Source organism: Colletotrichum higginsianum (genome assembly GCF_001672515.1).
Source record: "Colletotrichum higginsianum IMI 349063 chromosome 7 map unlocalized unitig_7, whole genome shotgun sequence".
NCBI lineage: Eukaryota > Fungi > Ascomycota > Sordariomycetes > Glomerellales > Glomerellaceae > Colletotrichum > Colletotrichum higginsianum.
In genome coordinates, this window is record NW_017263917.1 from 2,429,169 (window position 1) to 2,452,513 (window position 23,345).

Here is a 23,345-nt window from a genome sequence, read left to right on the forward strand (position 1 = left end):
GCTTCCTGAACTACTAAGAAAATTGCATGGGGGAATGGAATGCTGCAACCCGTTTTCCTTTATACTTTTCAACTTAAAAGAAGGTTTTGCATGGGTTTTGAGTTAAAACATACTCGAATTATCCCCGGCGCCCCGTCCGGTTGTTGCGGTAAGTAGGGAGCAGTGAGCCAATGGCTGAGGGATCATACGATGTACATGGGGCTTTAATATCTGCAACTTTTCCCCGTGCGCAACGGCTCAAACTAGCTTTGGACTTCACGACCACGGGCCTTACATCCAAATCCGGCACCAAGTCCTGTTCTGCGAAGAAAGCGCAGCATTTAGTCACATTCACGTGCTGTTGGTGAGGTACTTGATGCTTAATGTGCAGCCGCGAATGGACCTTGGAGCGTTGGGGGCTTTGGATAGGATGATATCTGCAGCTTGAACGGCATTTGTTGAGCAACTAAGCTTGGATGAGGAGCGAGGGACTACTTGATGTACGAGGCTTTGACTTGCTGAAGTTGGAAGACGTAGCGCTTCCGGTGTATGATTACCTATGTGTCACAAGCCTAGTGGGGTATTACCAGTTACCTAGGAGTTGAAGGACTTGGAGTATGGAATGGAGGACCCACGGCCTTCGAAACCCCTTGCTATACCTCCTTAGAGCTGAGGAATAGGTCGAGGGCACCAGTGCCCCCCCCCGGAGCTCCGCTAGAGGAGCCCTGTGGTCTATGTACTGGCCTCCTTCTCCCTAGTGAAAGGGAAAATAAAGCTGGAGATGAACTTAGTTACCTACTCAGACCTATCCCGCAATTGACCTCTTTACTTTTTTAAAGCCCTCCTGACACTCTGCTGCAATGACGATTAGATTAGACTACTGGGCTGCTGAGATGGTGCAAAAATACTGAACCTCTTCGTCTTTGGAGACCTAGGAATTCCTATGTACCACAGTCTATTACATTTAGTGATTGAAAATACCTGATACTGAGGGCAAGTGCATTTGGAGATCTGTTGGCTTGACCCTTCGCCCAATCAGGCCGATCTTTCAGGTTATGAGATTTATAAGGGCGGGCTTGACAAGTGCAACTTCTCCTGATAGAACCGAGCCCTAGTGGGCGAATTCACAGAGGCGTCCGTAAGGTAATGATGCATAATCGCTGTCGCCACGGCCACTGCATATCGCTATTTCGACACAGACACAACGGAACATAAGAGGCACCTCACTCCCTACCTGACTTTTGGTACTGCTGCCTGTGTCTCTGAGACTATGTGATGTCGCGCCTGCACTCTTGTTTTGCAAATAACTGCCTGAGTCAAGCTTCTAAAGCTTGGAAGACTCTTTCGCCGAGATAATGTTAGACCGGCTTACACCGCCGGGTGACTATCCCAAACGCAACTTGGTATGCGCTGGCTTGCTTTGCTTCGCGTCATCGCAGGTACTCATTGTATTGCCTGTACTCCGCAAGTTTCTTGTATTCCGGCAATTCATGGTTGTACTGCTCTCGCCTAAATACTCTAGCTTCCAGCCTCTATTTCCATTAGCAGAAACTACTATGGAACGCTGACCGTATCACACATTCTATCTTTTACATGGTGGGATCTGAAAAACAGAAACCAAAGTGGATCCTATAATACTTTCCACCCTGTGCCTCGATAGCCCCAACCACCCAATTCCAACACGTATATATCTACTGCAGTAAAGATTTTATATACCAATAGAAAGTTAAACAGTTCGCCTCCATGTTATATTCCTTGCCTTTTTCATCCAACCACGATTTAGCTATACATTTGTTAGTGTCTTGTCTAGAAGGCAACGTAAGTTAAGACAAGATAAAAGAAATACAGACCATGAGCTTTCAGTTTAGTTATATCGGCTTTAGCTTTAGTTGTTTTCCCACCTTCAGCTTTAGCTTTATTTTTCCCACCGTATCGAAGTCTTTAGTGTTTTAAGTTAGCAGAAGACCTAGGGAAATAATTAACCACGACCTTACTTTTGCTTGTTGATTGGGTTTCCCCATTCGATAAACCTATAGCCCAAGGATTCTTTGCCTTCCGGCGTATCGAATTCCACAAGATCTATTAAGGTCGCTTTGAATTCCTTCTTCCGCCGCGCAGTCTTACCAACCACAATACCTATGTGAGCACAACCAGTCTCTGCAATAGACCAATCTTCTACTTCATCAGGTTCCCCGCCACTATCTCCTGGTTCGCGATTATCCCCCTGTGCTATACAGGTCGTGAACCAATAGTATGTGTTGTGCTGGGGGGAACCCGAAGGAAAAAAGTGCTCGATTGACTTCCAGGCTTTCGATGGGTCGGGTTTCTCCTTGTCGGCTTTCTCCTTGTCGGCTTTCTCCTTGTCGGCTTTCTTTGGGTCGTCTGCCTTTGTGTCGTCTGCCTTTGTGTCGGGTGTCTTTGGGCTGCTTCGATTGGGTTGTTTGCGAACTTCGATACCAGTATGGTCCGTGTGGATAGGCGAAGACAGGATAGCTAGAGCAGCTATCATAGAAAAGTAGGTAAAAAGATAGAGTAGCTTCATCTTCGAAACAGCCTTACAGGCAAAGTAGGGACGCGCCAGATAAAGCAGGACTGCAGCAGTGTATGTGTGCAAAATGCAGCAAAGTCAAGCCGAGAATGAACGGAGGTATGGCTACCTTTAATACCAAGTCATAACAGCATTCAATGTACCAAGATTGTAAACACACTTGCAGACCCCCATAACATATCTCTTCATATTGCAGGAACTCGCTTTCGCATTTTGGTTAACTAGGGTATTTTTAAATTTTTTGTTTGTGTAGTGACCAGTAAGACAGGGTAAGCGTAAGGTAACAGGAGACAAATATTGCTTGCTTGTTAATTCTTCCAAAAGTACTCCAATAAGCATGCTGCCTACTCCCTGTGGATCCAGCAGGTAATTACGCTGAAATGTGCTTTAAACGCTAAGATTGTAGAGATCAACACTTAAACGGAGATGCCTGCTGTAGGAGTGGGTCGCCGGCCGCCCAGCCGTGAGCCGCTCCTCGGACCCGCCGGCTTGGCTTCCTCTCACGTGACGCTCGGACAACGTCGGACACCCGTCTTGGAGTATTTTTCGGTGCATTGCGGTTCATCGATCCAGTGCGTTATTGGCGCGATCGGTTTGACGGGTTTGTAATCTTCCTGACATGGGTTCGATGTTGCTGCAGAAACTCAGATGCAAACTGTGGCCGCTACCCGGAAGCGACTCCACTTGACCAAGGCGGAGATAGACCAGCCAAGGCCATCCTAGACGCTGCCTGGAATCTATTCAATGAAGGAATCGCCATATCGGTCCAGCAGCAAGGTTGTGTCTGTTCACCAGGCCACATTGATATCCGAACAGCGATCGCAATCACTGGCACAAGCACAGCCAGTGGTTACGGGACAATGTCAGAAATTCAACTTTGTAGGGTCTGGCGCAATTCCTTTTTACAACAAGCAAACTGGCAGACACGATAACGAAATTTCGTATGTCGGGTATCAGCTTACCATTGAGAAAAAATATCACTGGCTGTAAAGGCAAGAGATGGGCACTTGAGACTCGCTACATGGTGTATTCGCCAGGAAGTTTTGTGAATTTTTTTTCGGTGGTGTGACAAGCACAACTCCTCTGGAAATCTAGTGGTCAAGGCACTCGCCAGCCAATTGAGCTACCGGAGGCTGCTCGGAGAGAAGGCTATTTTAACGAAAGAGAATGACCTAAGTAAGAAGGGTGCAGAAAGTGCTCGATGATGCAGTGCGGTCGGACTATGTACAGCGTAGCATATCCAGGTACAAAAACATTAAGAACTCAAACAAATTTCCAAAACACCTGACCAACATACGGTTTACTGTCTCAACGCAACTCTACAATACGCAAGCTGTGACGTTGGGCAGTACTCGACGTTGATTTGGCCATCAGGTGTCTGGAGCGGTTGTCTACTGCGTCTCCAACCAGTCGAACACAGGTTGAGCCGCGAGCAACAACATTGAAAAATGGCTTCCGGTAAGATAGTAAGAGAAATTACCCTGCCCGCCATCCTCAAAGTCGGTGAAGTTCTGGCAACCTAAGACAAGCCTTTCTCTCATGCCTTGGCTCTCGGCGTATTATCCCTCCAACCATCTGGATTTTGTTAGATCACATCCGCTGGCACTCCAATGGTAATGCCTAGCCTCCACGCTATGGACCCGTCAACACAGCCAACCATCTTGTCTATGGAAGTGGACGATGACGATTCTTTTGACAGCGAATACCGACTGCAAACCGGAAACCAAGTCAAGTACCTCGTCGTGCCCCCCAGGACATTCGATAGAGACACACTCTCATTCCCCATTCCATCCCTGTCATGTCTTCCCTACAACGAAGAATGGACTGTGGCCAACATATCACGCGACGAAATCACAGGCAACCTGAAGACTTCTTTTTCGAATCGAACACTCGCCGGCGTCGAGTGTCAATGGCACAAAACCAAGGTCGATTGCCTCAAATTGGAGAAGATGAAACAGCTTACGGCGATGGCTATTGAAGCCCGCTTACATTCTATCCTCCCAATCACCCCGTCGCAAGACATCTTAATCGCCAAAATAGCTCGATTCGAATGGGAGGTGCCTCGCATCGAACAAGAAACGAGAGCATATCAGCTAGTCGAGGGTTCCGGTCTGGCCCCGCGCTTCATCGCGCATGTCCATGAGAATGGACGCATCGTGGGCTTTCTGTTGGAGAGATTAGAGGGGCGTTTCGCTTCGGTCCAGGATCTCAACGTCTGCGAAGCTGCCCTCAGAAAGTTACACGGACTGGGACTTTTACATGGCGACGTAAACCGGTACAACTTTATCGTCACGCAGGAAGGTGTGAAGCTCCTCGACTTTGAACGCGCTCAGGAGAACGCGAGACCCGAATCAATGAGCAAGGAATTGAAGGGCTTGCGTGCCGAGTTGGTCGACGAGTCCGGGCGCGGCGGAGGTTTCATTTTCCACGACGACTGATGATGCCCGAGACTCACCTGCTGGGTTGCACATTATGCACGGCCTGCTTGGGAAGCGTCAATCATGAGGGGATCATCAGACCTTGATGAAATCAGCGCCGGATTGATATGATATTGATATTGTTGAGCGTGTAGCTTGAGCACATAAAACCAATTAGGGTTTTAAGATGCCTGGTGCAATAGGTAGCACCGTTGCGTCTTCATATCAGTGAGAGTCCTGTTGTTTGGGTTGTAAGAATGAGAGTGAAGAGGAGGTGGCTCGCTGCGAATTGAATCTTTTGAGCAGAGCAGCGGTGGCGCTCTTCAGGCTTGATGAACAACCGGATTCTCCACAGTGGCAGCCTAGAAGAGAGAAACCCTGCAAACCTTCTGTCTCTAGTCCCCTATCTTATTCAAGAAAACGAACGATGGATTGAGGACAGGTGGTGATTCCGCGCCGCCGTTCGCTGTGGCCTCAAACTCGTTGCGCCCCTGGCGTGCATCTTAATCTAAAAATCCACAGACTGCTTGGGTGACTTTGTCATTCTCAAGAGAACAGGTTGCAATTTCGTCAGCACACGTATGTTAAGGAAAATAACCAACCACGCACCAGTGATCCTTGCTATCTAATATTAAAAGAGTTGCCCGACACGTACCTAATGAAGCAGCACTTTCACCACATCAGCTAAAAAAAAACCCCAACCCTGAATCAACCCATACATCATCAGCCATGGTACCCTGGAGAATCGAACCCTGCACGCTTGCCGACGTTCCGGCGCTGGCACGCAACAACATGAGCGCCTTCTGGACGGACCCGAACTGGATCCTCCTCTGGCCCAAGGACATCAGGCTCGACTTTTTGATCGAGCAGGTGACGGAGCGCATGCCCAACAGCCTCCTCGGCAACCGCGCGACCCTGCGCCACCAAAAGGCCGTCGATCCGGAGACGGGCGCCGTCGTCGGCTACGCACGCTGGGAACTTCCTGCAGGTTACGAGGGGGCTGCCGCATGGGCCGATTCGCAGATCGCGGACGTGAGCGAGGAGCAGCGAAAGACGTTCAAGGAGAGGTCGGACGCGGCGTGGTGGAAGCCGCGTCTCATGAACGGAATCGATGACTGCGTGCCGGAGAAGGATCGCGTCCTGGCCGAGAAGCCGTACATCAGTGAGTGGCCGTCATCAGTGGGCGAAACCGGGCTGGACACGCATCTCATCGCCTTCCACGGGCCCGGACCCCCCTTCGGAGACCCCAAGGGTCGTAGGCTAACACCAGGAACAGGTCTCGACTACCTCGCCGTCCACCCCGAGAACAAGGGCAAAGGGGTCGCGACGGCACTCGTCGAAAACGGCGTGAGGCTGGCGGAGGAGACGGGCGTCGACGTCTTCATCCTGGCCTTCCCCGCCGGCTTGAACGTCTACAAGAGACTGGGCTTTAAGGAGATCCATCGCGGGTACCAGGACGATATCAAGTACGGAGGCGAGGGGTACTGGGTGACCCTGCTGACGTACGAGGTGAGCAAGACGAGTTCCTGAAGGGGTTGTTTTTGAGTGAAGCACTTGATGCATAGTGTCTGTAATCATTGCACTACAATTTCTCCAACATGAACTTTCATAAGTGTACATAAAACACATCTCAGAACCGCGCCTCAACCTTCTCCTCCGTGTCCTGCAACGCCCATTCGCTCGTCTTGGTGCGGCTCCTCACGGCCGCCGCCTGCTGCGCCGTGAACCCCTTGGCCTCGACGGCCGGGTTATAGCCGAGCTTATTGAGCTTGCCGATGGTAGCCGAGTCGAGCCTGGGCGCCTCCTTGCCGTCGGCACGGCGGTACACCGTGACGACGACGGCGCCGCCGAGGCCCAGGTTGTGCTGCAGGGCGGCCGTGGTGGCCGGGACGGCGCGGTTGTTGGCCCAGCCGCGCAGGTGCCAGACCAGCTCGGCGCACTGGGCGATGCCCGTGGCGCCGAGCGGGTGGCCCTTGGAGATGAGGCCGCCCGAGGGGTTGACGACGTACTTGCCGCCGTAGGTGATGTCGCCGCGACGGACCAGCTCGTGAGCCTTGCCCGGCTCGGCGAGGCCGAGGGCGTCGAGGACGATCATCTCGTTGGCGGAGAAGCAGTCGTGCAACTCGACGACCTGGACGTCCCGCGGGGTGAGGCGGGCCTCGGCCATGGCGGTGCGGACGGCGGTCTGGGTCATCTCGAAGCCCATGAGGTCGATGGCGGAGCGGGAGAAGAGCGAGGGCGCGTCGGTGGCGAGGCACTGGCCGGCGATGAGGACGGCCTGGTCCCGGAGGTGGGGCCGCTCGTCGAGGAAGGCCTGGGAGACGAGCACGGCAGCGGCGCCGCCGTCCGAGGTCGGGCAGCACTGCAGCTTGGTGAGGGGCGCGAAGATCTCGGGGGCCTGGAGGATCTGGTCGCGCGTGTAGACGTCCTGGAACTGCGAGTAGGGGTTCTTTGTCGAGTGCTCGTGGTTGACGCGGGCGATCTCGGCAAAGTCCTCGGCCCTGGCGCCGTACCTGCGTTCTTCTGGTCAATGATCTTGGCTTTCATCTCTTCTGAGAAAGTCGTCGGGGGGACCGTTCCCGGCGGACATACTTCTCCATGTACTCCCTGCCGGCGTTGCCAAACATCTGGGCGGCGCCGGGGGCGTTGGTGATGCCCCTCGTGTCGGCCATCATCTTGATGGTGGTGCCGGTCGGGTTCTCGCGGTCGTTGAAGAAGCTCTGCAGCGAGCCGGGCATCATCTTCTCGAAGCCGACGACGAGGACGCAGTCGGCGGCGCCGGACGAGACGAAGCTCCGGGCCATGGCGAGGCCCGTGGAGCCCGTGGAGCAGTTGTTGTTGACGTTGTAGATGGGGATGCCCGTCATGCCGAACTGGTAAAAGACGCGCTGGCCGCAGGTACTGTCGCCGTAGCAGTAGCAGGCGACGCCCTGCTCGACGTCGTCGTAGTTGATCTGGGCGTCGAGCATGGCCTTGACGCCGGCCTCGAAGCCCAGCTCCGTGTAGTCGACCTTGCCGCGCGGCTTGATGAACTTGGTCATGCCGACGCCGAGCACGTAGCAAGGCGCCTTTTCGCGTTTCTGCCGGGGCGCCATGGTGTGGTTTATTGCTGCTGGTGAGTGTGATGTCTCCTGGGTGCTCAGAGGTGGCGGGCTGCTTCTCCGAGTTGACAACTGGACTCGGTGGTTCTGATAGATTTGTCAGATGCTGGAAGGGGGAAAGTGGATGGAGAACCGAGCAGGGTGTCTGGTAATTGATATATTCCCACGGCCGCCACTCGAAACGAGAAACAGTCGTAAAGCTCACTTTATCATATGCTTTGGGAAAGCTGATGTTGCGACCTCTCGCCCCCCAATCCCTTCCCTGTCTCCTCTCATTCATTGCCCCGGTTCTTCGGGGATGAGCTTCTTCCCCAGATTTTCCAATTCCGCCCCCAAAACAGCGACCGAACCGCCACCCGGAGTGCCAAACACAGCGCTAGCTCGGGGTTCTTGGTGCTGTTTGAGCACTGTTTCCCCGCATTGAAGGAGGCGTCTTCCAGGCGAGAGGAGGGGACAGTGGACATCTTGCCGAGGCCCCGGCCGCCAGAAGGGTAGAGCTTGTCGAGCTTCTTCTAGGGTCTTGACCAATCACATAGCTTGCCGAGGTAATGTCGGTCTCTAGTCACAGGGGGGTGAAATGACTCTTTTTGGTAACCTTCTCGTCGGACTATTTTCTTGTGACGACAAGCTGACTCGAATAGGTGATTCAGGAGTGGTCCAACTTGACATCTGATCCGATAGCAACGAGCCAGTAACTGGTTGTACGACATACTTGCTGTTAAAGAGTAAAGAAGAGCCTCATCAACCCCCCCCCCCCCCCCCCGATTCATCTTGGCTCGTTACAGACACACCACTTCTATCTTACTGCGTCTTTTCCTTCACCCACGCCTCGATCCGGTCCTCGATCTCGGGTACGTACAGCCACTTCATCTGGTCTTCGCTCTCCTCGAACCAGACCTCCTCCCTCGGCAGCGCTGCCATCTTGTCGCTCGGCAGCCGCTTATTGTTCAACATCTGGGTCAGCACCACCAGCTGCGCCAGCCTCTCCCGCCGGATGCCCTGCCAGAACCCGACCGCCTCCCGCCACCCGATCCGGCCCCGGCTCTCCCTCGTCCTCTTGACGACGAGCGCCAGCGTCGCCGCGTCCTCGAGTGCCATCGACGCCCCCTGCCCCGTTGTCGGTGGGATCGCGTGCGCCGCGTCCCCCAGCACCAGCACCCGCCCCTTCTCCGACGCCCACCGTCCGAGCGCCGGCAGCATGAAGAACGGCCAGACGTTCATCGTCTCGTCCCGGATCGCCTCAAGCGCGGACTGCACCACGTCGGGCCACTCCCCTTCGTCCCGCCTCAGCCGCGCCTTCAGCGTCTCCGTGTCCGCCAGCAGCGCCTCGCGTCCCAGCGCCGCCCGCCCCGCATCGAACGGCACCTGCGTGCCCGCCAGCATCTCCCCGCCATCGGCCCCCTGAGGGGCCAGCACGAAGACGCCGTTGCCGCTCGCCACGCTGACGGGGAAGCGGTAGTCCTTGTTCATCGGTATGCGGAGCTGCGCCGTCGGCACCGCATACGTCAGCGCCGCGAGCCCGACGAACTTGGGCGCCGCATCCGGCGCGACGTAGCTGCTCCGCATGTGGGAGTGGATCCCATCGGCGCCGACGAGCAGCCCCGCCCTCCGCCTGCTCCCGTCCCGGAACTCAAACTCTACCCCGCCAGACCCGTCCCTGTCATTGTCGTCGTTGTCATTGCTATTATCGTTCGTCTCCCCTTTCTCTTCGACGACGCGCACGAACCGCTTGCCGTACTCAATCACGACCCCACGCTCGCGACACGCGGTGGCGAGCATCTCGACCAGCTCCTGGCGGAAGATGCGCACGGCGTCGTAGCCGAAGGCCGCGGCGCCGCCGAGGGGGTAGCGGTCGACGGTGATTTCTTCGCGGTTCTTGTAATAGACGTAGTCGAAGCTGTAGGCCTTGTCGAGGAGCGGTCGGTAAAGGCCCCAGGAGTCGAGGATGCGCAGAGCGTTGGGGCAGAGCATCATGCCGCCGCCGGCGTGGTGGGGGAGAGGCGTCTCGTCGCGCGACTCGTAGATTGTGGCCCGGATGCCGTGAGTCGCGAGCGATATGGCGAGGGCCATGCCTGCGATTCCGCCGCCAATGATGGCGATGTCATCGTGGTTGGTGGACATTATAGTGGGCTAGAAGGGGGGGGGTGATGGATAGACTGAAGAGGTAAGATGAGAGATGTAACACTGAACAGGTGTGATAAAGTGGGAAATTTTGCGAGCAGCGACGATGATATGGCGCCGTGTCTTGTTCGTCTGTAAGAAACGAACATCCACACCGAAGAGAAGGAAGCCATCATCGCTCTTTATACCCATCCGCCATCAGTCTCTCCATCCTCCATCTCCAGATAAACACGCCGACCCCGCTCCCGTCTCCCGTAAGCAAGAACCACATCACCAACTATGGAGCTGATTTCTCCCCCCTTTTCAGCAGCTGTCTCTGAAGCCGCGCGCACTTGGCCAATACGGGCGCGGGCCAAAATCATCCCTCTGCGGGTCACCCTTCTCTGTCTCACCGGCCCCGCTACTCGGCCGAGTGAGATACGAAATTCCTAATGAGGCCTAGTCTCATCCGTAAACCGTGCTCCGCTCCGTGCTCGTGCCCCCCCCCTTCCCGAGCGCCGCATCGCTCCGCCCCCCGCTTCCTGCTCCGAAACCCCGAGTAAGCACTATCTCACTATTATTAATGCAACCACACTATACACACACACACACCTCTGAACCCTCGCACGCCCATCCACCCACCCATGCGCGGTGGAAACTCTAGATCATTCCATGTTAACCTCTCGGCTCTCCTCCGATGTGCTTGAATTTGCAAATGTTAGAGGAAGAAACGACAGACCTCATGAACCCATCTCATTTCTTCCTGTGAAGAACCCCCGCCCCCCCTTTCTCCATGTGACGGATGTACAGGTACATGTACAAATAAAAGCTTTCACCCCTCCTCCCACCCACCCGGCCTGAGTTGGTGGTGTGTTGTGTTCCCAGACCACGTAGCGCCCACATGGATGCCGCTTACCCTTTTTTCTTTTCCTTTTTTTTCCCGCGCGGAAAACGGACGACAACGTCGATTGAACACCGAGATCCCATCACATCTCGACCTCGACGGGGGCACGGGGTCTTTGAAAGACTCCGTAATCTTCGCCTAGAACCCTCTCTCTCTCTCTCTCTCTCTCTGTCTCTCCGTTTCTCTCTCAAATATCGACGGCCCTCCCCCTAGCGCTGAGCGGGGTGGAGAGTTGCGGAGGCAAAGTATGCAGCCTGCCCGTGAAACGCACTGAACTCACCACTTACTCGTGGCCTCCTCCCCCCCGCTTCTAGCGTCCACATAGCTAGCTTCGTGTCACTTGTACCGCGCGATCACGGAGCCCGAGGGAAGAAGGATTCGTTGCATGCTTTGGGGTCCGAGCATGGATAAGTAAGCTTCATAGGCGCCGGTCTCCGTGAAGGGGGGGGAGGGTGTCGAAGCAGTCCCCGGCCGAGAGAGGAGGCGCTTTTTCGGCTCCGTGAGGCACGGTGCTCCGGTTGGTCAGCGAGTGCGAGATGAATTGCGCCGACGCCGTCTTACCCGCGCTCTCCCATGTGGTCGTCTCGGCCGATACATGGAGAGACAGAGAGAGAGAGAGAGGAGCTCACAAATGATGCGTGCGTCGGATGGGATCGAATATCTCGGCCGGTGAAGATGGAAATGTGAACACAATCATCTTTTCAGAAGGGGGGTCCAGCTCGCGAACTAGACACGATATATATATATAAGACCACCGTCGTGTCGCCACGGGGAGATGTGTATCATGTCCCTCATCACATCCCCTCTATCATCTCCAAGTTCCCAATAATCTCTCCTGTTTCTTCTTCTTGTCCTCAAGCAACGTCTCCACGGCCGTTCCATCTCCCAAATGCACGTACTCATCCTCGGCGCAACAGGCCGCAACGGCGCCCTCGTCCTCGCCGAAGCCCTGGAGCGGGACCACACCGTCACCGCCCTCGTCCGCGACCCCTCCGCCGCGGCCCTCGCCCCTCACCCGAACCTCACCCTCGTAAAGGGCAGCCCCCTCTCCCTCCCCGACCTCCGCGCGGCGATGCGAACCCCTCCCGGCGACGGCCCGGACGCCGTCGTCGTGGCCCTCAACGCCCGGCGCGTCTCCGACTCCCCTTTCGCCGCCCTCCACCCGGACACCCCCGCCGCTCTCGTCCACGATTCGGTCCGGAACGCCCTCGAGGCCATGCGGGACGACGACGGCACGCTGCCCCGGGCCCGGAAGCTCGTCATCAACAGCATGCAGGGCGCCGGCGCAAGCAACCCTAGCCTCGTCCTCCCGCTCCGCGTGCTCTTCAACCACAGCAGCATGAGGCACACCCTAGACGACCACAATGCCGTTGACGCGCTCGTCAGGGGCGACCGGGGCGACGGCGTAGACTGGGTGCTGGTCCGGCCGCCCATGCTCACCGAGGGCGAGTCACTGCCGGTCAAGGTTTACGGCGACGATGGCAGCGGGGTAAGCTGGGTGCCCAGGATCACGCGGCGGAGCGTGGCCAAATTCATGGTGGACGCCATCGAGAAGGACGAGTGGAACCGCGGGGCTCCGGTCATCACCAACTGAATGGGCGTTTTGCGTCGTCAATAGGGGGAGGGGGGGGGGCCGAAACAAGCCGTGTTAGCGTGTCATTCCGGGGGAACCATTGTGGTCCTTGAGAGCGAGTCTTGTGTGTTGTAGCAATAATATTGATGTTCGGTAAAGCCAAGCCATGCCATGCCCTTTTCTCTTTTGAAATGTCCTCCTGTCGCTTGGTATCGTCGCTGTAATATATTTACATGGGTTTCTTTTCATGTGTGCTCTTCACTTTAGTTTCGGCCTTTCATATTTGCTTCCTGTGCTGGAATGTCGGAGAAACCATCCATCCTCAGCATCGTCTCGCTCGCCTGGGTGCCAAGTGACACGCCTGCGTAGAATTAAGAGAACTGCTCCCCCATGAGCAGGTCAATCGTGTTGGTTTATACGTAATGGGTCAAGACTGACCAGCATGGACGAGGCCAAACAGATGCTCCCCCTTGGGTACACATTGCTGTTGCCGCCCAGTCCGCAGCGACCATGTCTCGAGCCGCCACCGCGGCGTTATCGCCTCTTCTATGTCGTCAATGTAGCCCACCCTCCGCTCGGCTGTGTTCTTGGAGTAGATCGTGGCCCGTCGATATATAATAGAACCATCCGTGTCTCGTGGTTTGATGAGAGATGAACCACGTCCTCTCTAGGGCCCCTGCCTGTGAGTCGAGGGAACTGGGAGCATCGGATTCCAAGAGTCCAGGTCCCAGTCCGCGTAATCATCCAGAGTCTGCCGACCACGCATCAGCCCAGTCCCATCCGTCCCACAAAACCCAGCCACCGTGATGGTCACTTACCGCAGCTGCCGACGCATTCGCATGAAACATGAATGGCGCTCTTGTCTGCATGTATGGATCCATCGGATCGGCTGGGGTTTGCAGGGACATCTTCTCAGGGCTCGCATTGGTGGAGGCTTTGCAGGCATCGAGTACGCCCTGCAGGCTGCGCCGGATCTCTTGCAGCTTCTGCTCTTGACTCGCGGTCTGTACAGACGCCAGCACGACGGCGAGCGCGACGATGTCCTTCAGATCGTTCCCGCCGACGTTGCGGACAAGCAGGTTGAGCGTCTTCTCGACCGTTTTGATGAGGCGCGACGGCGACCAGAGCGCAAACGTCTCGGTGCTGAAGGCGACACCGTCGTCCATGGGATCGGGCGACATGGCCACGGTGGAGGCTATCCCAAGCGTGTTGCCGTTGGCGTGCGACTCGGTGGCCGCCTTGATGTAGAAGCACACGCTGAAGGCGGCCTGCAGGATGTCCTTCTTCAGCACCATGTGGTACATGTCGCTGACGTCCTGGAAGTGGGTGAGCAGCGGATCAAGCTCGTCGAGGTAGCGCATGATGACCATGGAGGACCGCAAGTACGCCCTCGATATCTGCGACGGAGCGTCCGGCAACCCCAAGGCGAAGGGGCGGTAGAGGGCCAGCAACGGCCGCCTCACGTGCATGTCAAGGATGACCCTGGACCTCCACTGTTTGCTTTTTTCCACCTCGTTCAGGATGCCGTGCCGCGGGAACAGATAGTTGATGTCTTCCAGAAACCGGTCCAGCTTCGTGCCCACCTCGATGATCTCACCATAGTCCCGGACGGAATCGACGCGGTTGATCAGGTGCGCGACTTGCATCCGAACGCCGAGCGTCATGGCGGCGTACACCTGCATCTGGTTGTCGGTCAGCTGGTCAATGGGCTTGCTTGGCGGCAGCTCCTTCATGTCGAAATACAGATCGGCATCGTCGAGGTTTCGGGGCGGCCGGCAGGTGAAGTCGCCCTCGCGCACGAGACACGAGAGGTTGCAAGCCAGTGATAGATGCAAATCCATGTCGAGTATGGTGAACCACAACCTCCTTCGAAGCTCGCCGAGGAAAACGGGCATTCGGGGCTCGAACTCGGACGGATCCCGGTGTAGGCCCATGGTCATGGCCATGCGCACGATGTAGCCCAACTGGGCCCACGAGTCCTGCGGCCGCGGGGTGGTCATTCTTTGCGCGTGCACCAGCAGGATCTCTGTCTGCAACGTCGTCAAGTCCACCAGTTGTTTGCCCCTGAGGCCGTCCAGCCACGACCGGACAAGTGCGCAGGCCGTCGGGATGTGCACGCCCTCGACGCGTTCGTGGCCCAGCCCCTTTGACTTGGTCTCGAACCTCGATCCGATGGACAGGACGGCCAGGAGCTGCGGGAGGAAGTCGTCGCCCGGCAGCTTTCCATCCCAAAAGAGTTCGTGTTGTTCCTTGAAGGTCGGTACGTGGATCATGCGGTAGATGGTTTCGGACGTGTCGATGTACGAGGCCAGCAGCCTGTCGCATACGGCCTTCTTCGGGAGGATGTCATGCATGCGCTTCTGGACCGGAATGACAGAGTCGGCAAAAACAGAGATGGGGGACAGAGACTTTCGGTACTCTTCCTGAATCCGCTTGTGGAGTATCTGCAGACCGTACATGATGTCTCGGATGCCCTCGATCTTGGACTGGTTTGCCATGAAATCCTTGGCGTCGTCGAACTGGGAAAGTAACGTGGGTTAGGAGTGGTATCTGACAGAGTGATTCTGGGTCTCTCGGGGGAGGGCAATTACCAGGTTCAGCAAGACACGCACGCTGTTTTGGCCAAAGAACCGTGTTCGTAGGGCGCCTCTCTTGACCGTCAGCCCTCGTATTGTACCCGGCGAGAGCGGCAAACGCTGACCACTTCCGCTGAATTCGGTACCAGCGGGGCTCTTGATCATGAACTGTCTCTCCAGGCGGTCCAGTCTCAACGTCAGCTCCTCCAGGGCAGAGTGGCCGGCCGACTCCCCGTTGCGAAGGGGCACGAACGAGGATTCCGCCGGCGGTGGTCCCGAAGGCGTGATTGCGGGTACACAGTTCCTCTTTGGCGGGCGCTGCAGATGATCGCCGACCTCGGCATCGGAGCCGTCCGAGAGCATGGAGGAGTCGTGCTCGGCGGCATACCTGCAGTTGCGGTGCGACTTCTGGCACTGGGAGCATGGCAGGTTGCGATCACACCTCAGCTTCCGTTTGCGACATTCGGTACATGACTTGACGGGACGTGGCCTCTTGACGCTGCGCGATGCCGACGCAGCCGCGGCCGCAGCAGCCGCGGCCGCCGAGGCTGCTGATCCGCCAGCAGGGGCAGGTGATACAGGAGCTGGCGCAGTCGGCGCAGATGCGGGCGTCGGTACCGGGGCGCCGGTAGCAAGAGTATGCGGAGCTTGTTGAGAGGGGGATGATGTCTCGTACGGAGCCGTGCTGGGCATCGGACTCATGGTAGCAACGGCAGCAAGCAAGTTGGTGTTTGGATGTAGCGTGGTGGTGACGGTGCCCATATCCTGGGCAGATGTGGTCGTGGCGGCCATTCTGGGCCGTGAGCTACAAAAGTCCCAGGAAACCTTGGCTCGGCACCGGTGTGGAATAGTGATATTTGCGGTAGTGGGGAGGAGGGGACGGGCAACCGCAGCGAAGCAAGGAGCACAGCACGACGCAGCGCGCGCAACGAACAGACTCCGGTGGTGGTGGCGGCGGCGGCGGCTATACCGGCTGGCTTCGAGAATGGAAGCTCCGCGTAGCAAGCTTCTTCGGGTAGCAGCGCCGGCAACAAGATCAACAGCTGCAGCTATAGATGGGCGAGGTGGACAAACTTCTGCTCATTGAACGTCCCGTGAACGACACCGGCTGCCCCTGTTGTGGCTCGCAATGCGTGATGATGTTGTTGACTCTGACTGGTGCCGAGTCATTCGCAGACCATACATGCTGTGACTGCAGGTGCGAGGCAGACGGAGCACGGGGAAGCTGTAGGGACGATGGTCTGGTTTCGGAATTGGAGATATAGACTTGGTTGTAGTAGTAGTGGGAGTAGTAGTAGTTAGTAGTAGTGGTGGTGGTGGTGGTGGTAGTAGTAAAAGTCGTAGTGCGAGAAGGTAGTACGTAGGAGTAACAGTGGCTGTCACTGTGCTCGTGACCAGCAAAGACAACAGGAAGGCCGTCCGCCAGATCGGTCTACGGAGATGTGGTAATGGTGTGCCCAGGAACGTCGTCAACGAAGCAGGTGAAGCCCCAGACTGGGAGCAGCAGCAAGTGACGAAGACAGACAAGGACGTGTGTGAAGGAGAAGAAGAAGAAGAAGAAGGGGAGGGACGGATTAGGGGAGGGAAGAGAAAAAAAGACAGCAAATTGCTAGTTGTATTGATCCAAGCTTCGTCGGGGCTTTTGGCGCGTAGTGCGTGGTGCGGTGCGTTGCGGCCTGTCTCGTAAGGAGAGCAAAGCCAGACAAGGTAAGGATCGAGTAGAAACGGGCAGACGGCGGTATCTAGGCTGGCAATTTGGAGATGGTGAGTGAGACTGCGACGCCCTCTCTTGATCTCTTCGTCTTTGGCTCCGTCCGGTTTTGCTACCACTGGTCTGCTTGCCGTGGACACTATCCCGTAGTTGTCCAACTGGCAACGGCCGAGTTACTTCGGGGTGAGGTTCTGCTCTATGCCGGGTCTTGTTCTCCTCACAGAGTACTGCATGGAGCTCGGAGGGGGGGGCAGGGGTTCGATTGAGTGAGTGAATGAGTGGATGGATGAGTGGGTGAGATGTCCAGGATACCCGAGGGCCAGGGAAGAAAAAAAAGAAGGAAAAAAAAAGAAGTGTCGAATGTGCAGGACACGGAGCCCTGGTCAAGCCTGTCTAGTCTGGGGCTGGTTCGTGGTGGACGACGGGACGGGAAGTATGGAAGGTTGAGGCAAAGGTAGACCGTAGTCTGTACTGTACCTGTAGACCACCAGGCAAAAGAAGGTCGAGAGGTGGTGGTGTGTTTAATGATGGGATTGGTGATCCCACACCCCATTACCCCCCCTCCCTTCTTTCCCCCAGCGATTTGTTCCAGGCCGTCCACATTCGACGTGAGAGGTCAGGCCAGGTCAGGTCCGGGGTTTACGGAGACGGATGGGGTGTGGATGAAAAAGCCGCCGAGCAAAAGAAAGTAGAATGGAAGATGGAAAAGAAAAAGGGGGCACACGGATCAAGCCAAGGTGGGAGGGGGGCGAGGGTATTAAACCAGGGGGGTGTAAATGGTGTGAAGATTTGCTTGTATCCGAAAGGAGGAGAAGAAGAATGCCGAGAGAGGACTGATAGATATCCATCCCGCATGTGAGCTGACGGTGCGATGCTGCGTCTGTAGGTCAAACAACGCCAGACCTTCCCCAAATGCCAGCCTCTGCAACTCTCCAAGTCTTCCAAGCATTCGTACGTTGTACACTCTTCCGTACACTCTACTTGGTCTCTTGGGACTCCGTCACTCCGTTGCTCCGCTTATAGTAATACGAATGCCCTGTCACCTCTCAGCGAGTGGGTGTGCAACAAGGTGTGCAACACTGTGCCAACACCCAGCCAGGAACCTGGACAGGGGTGACATGTTGCAATTGAGAGAGCCTGAGAGCCTGAGAGCCTGAGAGAGAGAGAGAGAGAGAGAGGACAGCTAATGATGTGCCCAGGCCCAAACGGTGACCGATCATTTGCCTTGAGCGTCATCGATGCAGCGCAGATACGACTCACCGTCAAAGAAGAGGCTCTCCGGTTCGGCATCGGGCGGCGAGAGAGAACAACAGTCTGGCAGTGTAGGTACGAAGTTGGTGCACAGAGTCTGTCTGTTTTCGTGGGTACATTGGCGTGGCGTCCCAGCAGGTCGGCTACTAGGGCGGGCAGCAGCAATCTTTCCTTGGGAGGCTGGGCAGAAAAATCGTCGGCCGAGGGCAGAAAAAGACTCAAAGAGAGCAGCACCGGTTCGACGACAGCCAGAGATGGGGGGGGGTCCAGACCCCGAAGGGTGCCGATGAGCCATGGCCCATCTGGGCCTAGCTATGCACAAATAGGCACGCAGACTGCGCTCCGTACAGAGCACGCAGCTACTGACACACTGTTGACCACTACCAGGGCCCAGAGACAAGACGCCGGCTGGGGAGGGGCGCGCCAGGCAGGGCCTGGAACGAAGCTGCTGCGTGAGGGATCGGCGTGCCGGGCACCCTTGCCACGCTGCCGGGTCCCCTATTCGTGGCCATGTCCGTGTCCGTGGAGCGGGTTCCCGAGGCAAAGGACCTTCTTCTCCATCATAATCAAGGGTCGGGAATGGAGAAAACGACGGAAAACTTGAGCTGGTTTGGATAAATGAAAACATTTGTATCCGTAGTTGAAGGCACAAGAGACGGGTTTAAAAGACGCTGGTAAGTCTTGTCTGGTGTGCAACGCGGGCGTCTCCGGTTCTAGCGCGAGCTTGCAAGGTAGCACGTTGGCGAACGATTACTTGCCGAACGTGCTCTGTAGTGTGTTGTGTAGTGTACCTAGGTATCAGTGTGGCCGGCCACTGACAACGCTATTGACCATCTAGACATTTGTCTTCTCGCGAGCTAGACCAGGCCCGCCCTTGGCTTGTTGTCCGATGCTTTGCTTACATACACAGTACATTGTGTACTGACAGCATGTGTTACTATAGCGCGCCTGGGCGAGGTCCGGAAAATTCCTTCATTGCTTTTCGCATCGGGAATCTTGATTGATGTCTTGCGCGTTTTGGACCTCTTGATGTTGTTGCCTTCGGTCATGTGTACGGTATCCAGTCTTTCAAAGACCATGTGCGCGCTGGCGGAAGAAATCCGAGCTCTCTCTTGCGCCCGCGCATGGCATGCCCTGTATGCCCATGCTGTGTGCACTTCCGCGAGTGTGCTGATGAGGCCATGGCTGATATCGGAGCTGTGAATCGTCCCTCTCAGGATACTCTTTGTTCTGTATCATCCTGTCCCTCGTCCTTATCCACTCAAGCTTCCTGTCTCATCCCCACCGCCTCCAGGGGTTGAAGGATGGGTGGCCAAGATGAAGTGCCAAGTGTGGATATGCGCATACACAGGCGTATGCCGCATACACACATACACACACCTACCTCCCTGTAGGCCAGCTGCATAGCCCAAGTAAGAACCCCCCTCTGGAGGTTATCAATCTGTGTGGCCAGTCACGGCGGGTGTTTCTACCGATGGCAGACTGAAAATAGATGACGATGAGCCTGGCAATGTCGCGGGATACGTAGTGCAGAGGCCGTGTCTGGGGCATCTCCAATATTGTGCTCGGATGGGTTCGTCCTCCTTCTCGCTCATTACAGGGGCGCCATGGGGCCGAGTGGCTTGGGTTTTCGATGCTGTCAGGTCCGATCATCGATGCCGCCGAGAGAGAGGACATGGGGACACCCACCCGAAACAGACAGGCAACGGGAGGAGTCTGTCCTGTCCATCGTCGACATGGAGCCGTCCATTCTCTGTTTGGGCCGAACCGCCAGCCTGGAAACCAGCCAGCCCACCTGCGGTCGAGTTCGAGTGCGCGGCGCAGGCGGAGGCGTCTGGCCATGTGTGTGTGCGCGTGTATGCACTCTTCGTACATACGCTTCTCTGCATTTGTAAACCCCCAATTGCTACGAGCGAGCTTTCGGCCTTTGCCCTCTGCGCTGATCAGACCAGTTCAGGCCACGGAGTCCAGTCCGGAGCAAGCCCACTCGCGTCTCCATTCCTGGGCATCGTTCCTCCGTCGAGACAGACCGCCACACCCCCCCCCCCCCCCGTCTAAGAGCATGACACGGTACAGAGTATTATACGGCTAAGCAGTGAGTGAGCACATACCACTGCCCATTGACAGGTCCAGGTCCAACCTTGGGCGAACCGCACCTCGGACAGGGACCATATCCTTACATAAGCAACACAAAACCAGTGCCAGCCGTCGCCTCGCCGCACCGCACGTTCTTTGTCGCTAAACCCTTCCCTGGAAACATTGCGAGCGCCCGAGGATTTGAGTCTGGTGCCGGGCCGTCCTGCGCGCTGTTGTTGTCCATGCCTAGCGCCAGGCTCCTGTGCGTCTGTTCTTCCAACCGCCAAACTAGCATCCCCTAGTCCATCTCGTTTTCTCCCCGCCCTCTTCGTCGTCGGCAGCCCCAAAACCAGAACCCCCTGTGGAGTGTGTCTGTGGCCAGGTCGTCGGCGTGCGTGTTCCAGGCAGATTCATCCTTCGGGCCCAGTTTCTGCTTGGGGCCTGGGTGGGGGGGAGGGCTAAAGTTTGATCGTCCCCGTTTCCCTTGCCCTCACCAAGTCGAATGTTGGCGTCGCAAACCTAGTGCTCCTTGGAGGGAGACGCCGAGAAGCGAGCACGAAGCCATACGATAGGCCGGTCCTACCGCGAGCACCGGGGCGCGTGCGGACGGCGAGGATGTTTGGACGGTGGCTTATGGACTCCTCATCCCATGTTCCTCCCGAAGCCCGAGTTGCTTGCCTCGATCGACAAACTGCGCGGTCCACATCCACGCGTCTCTTGCCATCCGCCGAGAGCTTTCGCGAGAGTATCGCGCGTCCCCGGGCTCCAGAAAATTTGCCCCGCGATACAGGCTGTGCATGCAAAGTCTGAAAACCAATTTCGGTCTCGCCTGTTTCTGTGCTGAAATAATGACCATGAATACAGGCTCCGGCCTGGGGCCACCTAGGGCTTGACGTCGATCAATTTCACTCGACGCACGACGGGACTCCGAAACGGCCGCCGGTGCGGTGGGAACCATGGAATGGGTATCTGGATCTGGGGATACGTTTCACCTAGATAGCATCCAGGGGAATTAAGGTGTGCGTGTGAGTGACTGATTGTCGGCTCCGTGAGTGGAATACAAAGCAGCCTCTTGTTAAGACAGGAGACGGGAACGAGCATGCGCCCACTCTCCAACGCGCGTCTATGCCTGATCCTCCCCCAGCACAATACCAATGGCTGCCGAAGACGAGCCCGCCAGGGACATGGAGTCAGAGAAGGAGAGAAGGAGAGAAGGAGAGGAGAGAGAGAGACAGAGAGAGAGAGAGAGAGAGAGTCGCTCAACGCCTGTTGATTCATCGATGCCGAGTTGGCCGGGCCTGTCTCTTTCGCATGCCCGCGAGTTGGGGCTAGTCTTAGTTTGGCGTCGTCTCCCCAGCATCTTCAGTCGGCCGGCCGGATAATAGGGACGAGTGCCGTTAACGAAGTAGCATCCTTGTCGTGCACGCAGTGAAGAGACTACGATGTGCGGATCGTGAATGTGCTGTATCCATACTGTACAGAGGCACACCAAGACGTCGAGGTCAGGCCATGTAATTGGCACAGTGGCCAGGCCCAGCACGACATCAGGTCGCAATAAAGTACGATAGAGCCCGGCGAGTGTCCCCGTCAGATTCAGGGTCGATGGGGCCCGTCTCCTAACGGGCGGTTCGTAATATACGTCGGCTCCGAGCCAATCTCCTTAGGGGGTAGAGGAGAGGAGAGAAGAACTAAGATACCCCCATTGGCCGAAATCCGTAATCTGGAAGTATATTCCTCCCTGTGTTTCGGAGCAACACTGTATTAGTGTACGCTTTGCGAACCCGACTGCGGAACCGAAGCTGCTGCGTATTTCTCTCCTAAACACATACTCCCCCTCTCCAAGCTTCATGTTTGATTTTCGTCCGAAATTTCGGTACGCGTCAACGTCAGTGCGTGTGCCCCTCCCTATCTGCAGTGCGCCCCCGTACGTCTTTGGGTTTGTCGCCAGGAACACTCCACAACTCGGCCGACTGGCTGCTCGACCCCGATCGGAAGGTATGGGGCGATGAACCTGCGTGCAGTAGGTTCTGTCGACGTCGAGAAACGCAATGAGCCATGCCCCTTTTGTCTCTTTTTCGCGAGCAGCCGCGTGTCAATGCGAGCGACATATGACGCGCGTATTTCTCCTCGGCGCTGTTGCACTCTCGGCGACAGACGACAAAAGGATGCAGTGCAAAAGCATGAGACTATTGCGAGCGTCGACCGGTCAGTTCGTCCCTCAGCCTTGCGCGGGAAAAGTTTCACCGCGTGGCGGAGGGTGTCATGTTCGGCTAAGACTTGCCAAGAAGAATATAGTCTAGAAGACGACATTGTCTCTCCGAGGTGATGTTATGGTCATCGTCATCCGATTGGTGCAGACGGGATTCTCGAACTACCGCGCCTGTGGATAGCTGTGTACACAGTACGGACATGCCAAACAGGCTGTGGGAGTGAGTCGACTTCTGAAGTCTTTGTGTGTATCATCAAACGATACGTGGAAACGGCGGCGTGCAGAACCAAGTCAGCTTGACAAAGGTCCTCGACGACCGCCGAGACCTGCAGACGTGCTTCCACAGCCATGTTGCCATGTCGTGGTTGCTTTTCCCGGTGTGAGCTTGCGATAGATTGTGGCATTATGCGGAGCCGAGGTGTGGCAACGGACCTTGTTGCTGTTCGATTGTTCGAATGAAGGATTCGGTTTCATCTCCCAGTGACGCCTCACGACGTAAACGTGTCGTGGGTGAATTTGGTTCGGCACATGAATACACATAGATTCCATTGCCTACCTGCCTGCTCCTGCATCCAGACACCAGACACCAGACACCAGATACCAGGCAGGAAACAGAAGGCGCGTACCAGTTGCCTGCAGGTCCTCCCACTTAACCACAACGGGAATCGTTTTTCGCCTACCCAGCGTCAGTGTCGCTGGAGGACAAATGGGCCTAGCGCCGCGGGAGGCCCGAATGCCTAGTGGTGACAACAGGTAGTGGCGACATGAATGTCCAGCCTCCTAGCCGCCGCTTAGCGCCGCTTTTGTCGGGAATAACGGCCCCCAATCTCTGACGAAAGTATTCTCTCGTACGATTATTGCCGACAAAGTACATCGATGGGCTACATTAATAGAGGTGGC

The 23,345-nt window shown here is 56.3% G+C and overlaps 8 protein-coding genes across 8 annotated transcripts; 3 read left to right on the plus strand and 5 right to left on the minus strand.

Annotated features, from left to right (window-relative positions):
• Nucleotides 1-1,670: 1,670 nt before the first annotated feature.
• Nucleotides 1,671-2,521, minus strand: CH63R_10425 (EC51 protein; the record flags this gene model as incomplete). Its single annotated transcript, XM_018305399.1, has 3 exons — nt 1,671-1,762; nt 1,830-1,918; nt 1,974-2,521. The coding sequence occupies 3 exons, from the start codon at nt 2,519-2,521 to the stop codon at nt 1,671-1,673; spliced, it is 729 nt and encodes a 242-aa protein (XP_018154823.1).
• A 1,640-nt stretch (nt 2,522-4,161) lies between these two features.
• On the plus strand, nt 4,162-4,965 carry CH63R_10426 (uncharacterized protein; the record flags this gene model as incomplete). Its single annotated transcript, XM_018305400.1, has 1 exon — nt 4,162-4,965. One exon carries the CDS (start codon nt 4,162-4,164, stop codon nt 4,963-4,965), a length of 804 nt encoding a protein of 267 aa, XP_018154824.1.
• A 708-nt stretch (nt 4,966-5,673) lies between these two features.
• On the plus strand, nt 5,674-6,474 carry CH63R_10427 (Acetyltransferase; the record flags this gene model as incomplete). The annotated part of the gene is made up of 2 exons (XM_018305401.1): nt 5,674-6,199; nt 6,221-6,474. The coding sequence occupies 2 exons, from the start codon at nt 5,674-5,676 to the stop codon at nt 6,472-6,474; spliced, it is 780 nt and encodes a 259-aa protein (XP_018154825.1).
• A 100-nt stretch (nt 6,475-6,574) lies between these two features.
• CH63R_10428 (Nonspecific lipid-transfer protein) lies at nt 6,575-8,039 on the minus strand (the record flags this gene model as incomplete). The annotated part of the gene is made up of 2 exons (XM_018305402.1): nt 6,575-7,457; nt 7,537-8,039. 2 exons carry the CDS (start codon nt 8,037-8,039, stop codon nt 6,575-6,577), a joined length of 1,386 nt encoding a protein of 461 aa, XP_018154826.1.
• Nucleotides 8,040-8,846: 807 nt separating this feature from the next.
• CH63R_10429 (Kynurenine 3-monooxygenase) lies at nt 8,847-10,166 on the minus strand (the record flags this gene model as incomplete). Its single annotated transcript, XM_018305403.1, has 1 exon — nt 8,847-10,166. One exon carries the CDS (start codon nt 10,164-10,166, stop codon nt 8,847-8,849), a length of 1,320 nt encoding a protein of 439 aa, XP_018154827.1.
• Nucleotides 10,167-11,938: 1,772 nt separating this feature from the next.
• On the plus strand, nt 11,939-12,643 carry CH63R_10430 (Nad-dependent epimerase dehydratase; the record flags this gene model as incomplete). The annotated part of the gene is made up of 1 exon (XM_018305404.1): nt 11,939-12,643. The coding sequence occupies one exon, from the start codon at nt 11,939-11,941 to the stop codon at nt 12,641-12,643; it is 705 nt and encodes a 234-aa protein (XP_018154828.1).
• Nucleotides 12,644-13,362: 719 nt separating this feature from the next.
• Nucleotides 13,363-15,990, minus strand: CH63R_10431 (fungal specific transcription factor domain-containing protein; the record flags this gene model as incomplete). The annotated part of the gene is made up of 2 exons (XM_018305405.1): nt 13,363-15,141; nt 15,214-15,990. 2 exons carry the CDS (start codon nt 15,988-15,990, stop codon nt 13,363-13,365), a joined length of 2,556 nt encoding a protein of 851 aa, XP_018154829.1.
• Nucleotides 15,991-18,125: 2,135 nt separating this feature from the next.
• Nucleotides 18,126-20,480, minus strand: CH63R_10432 (uncharacterized protein; the record flags this gene model as incomplete). Its single annotated transcript, XM_018305406.1, has 6 exons — nt 18,126-18,472; nt 18,532-18,658; nt 19,063-19,357; nt 19,850-19,994; nt 20,038-20,099; nt 20,341-20,480. 6 exons carry the CDS (start codon nt 20,478-20,480, stop codon nt 18,126-18,128), a joined length of 1,116 nt encoding a protein of 371 aa, XP_018154830.1.
• Between the last annotated feature and the right edge of the window lie 2,865 nt (nt 20,481-23,345).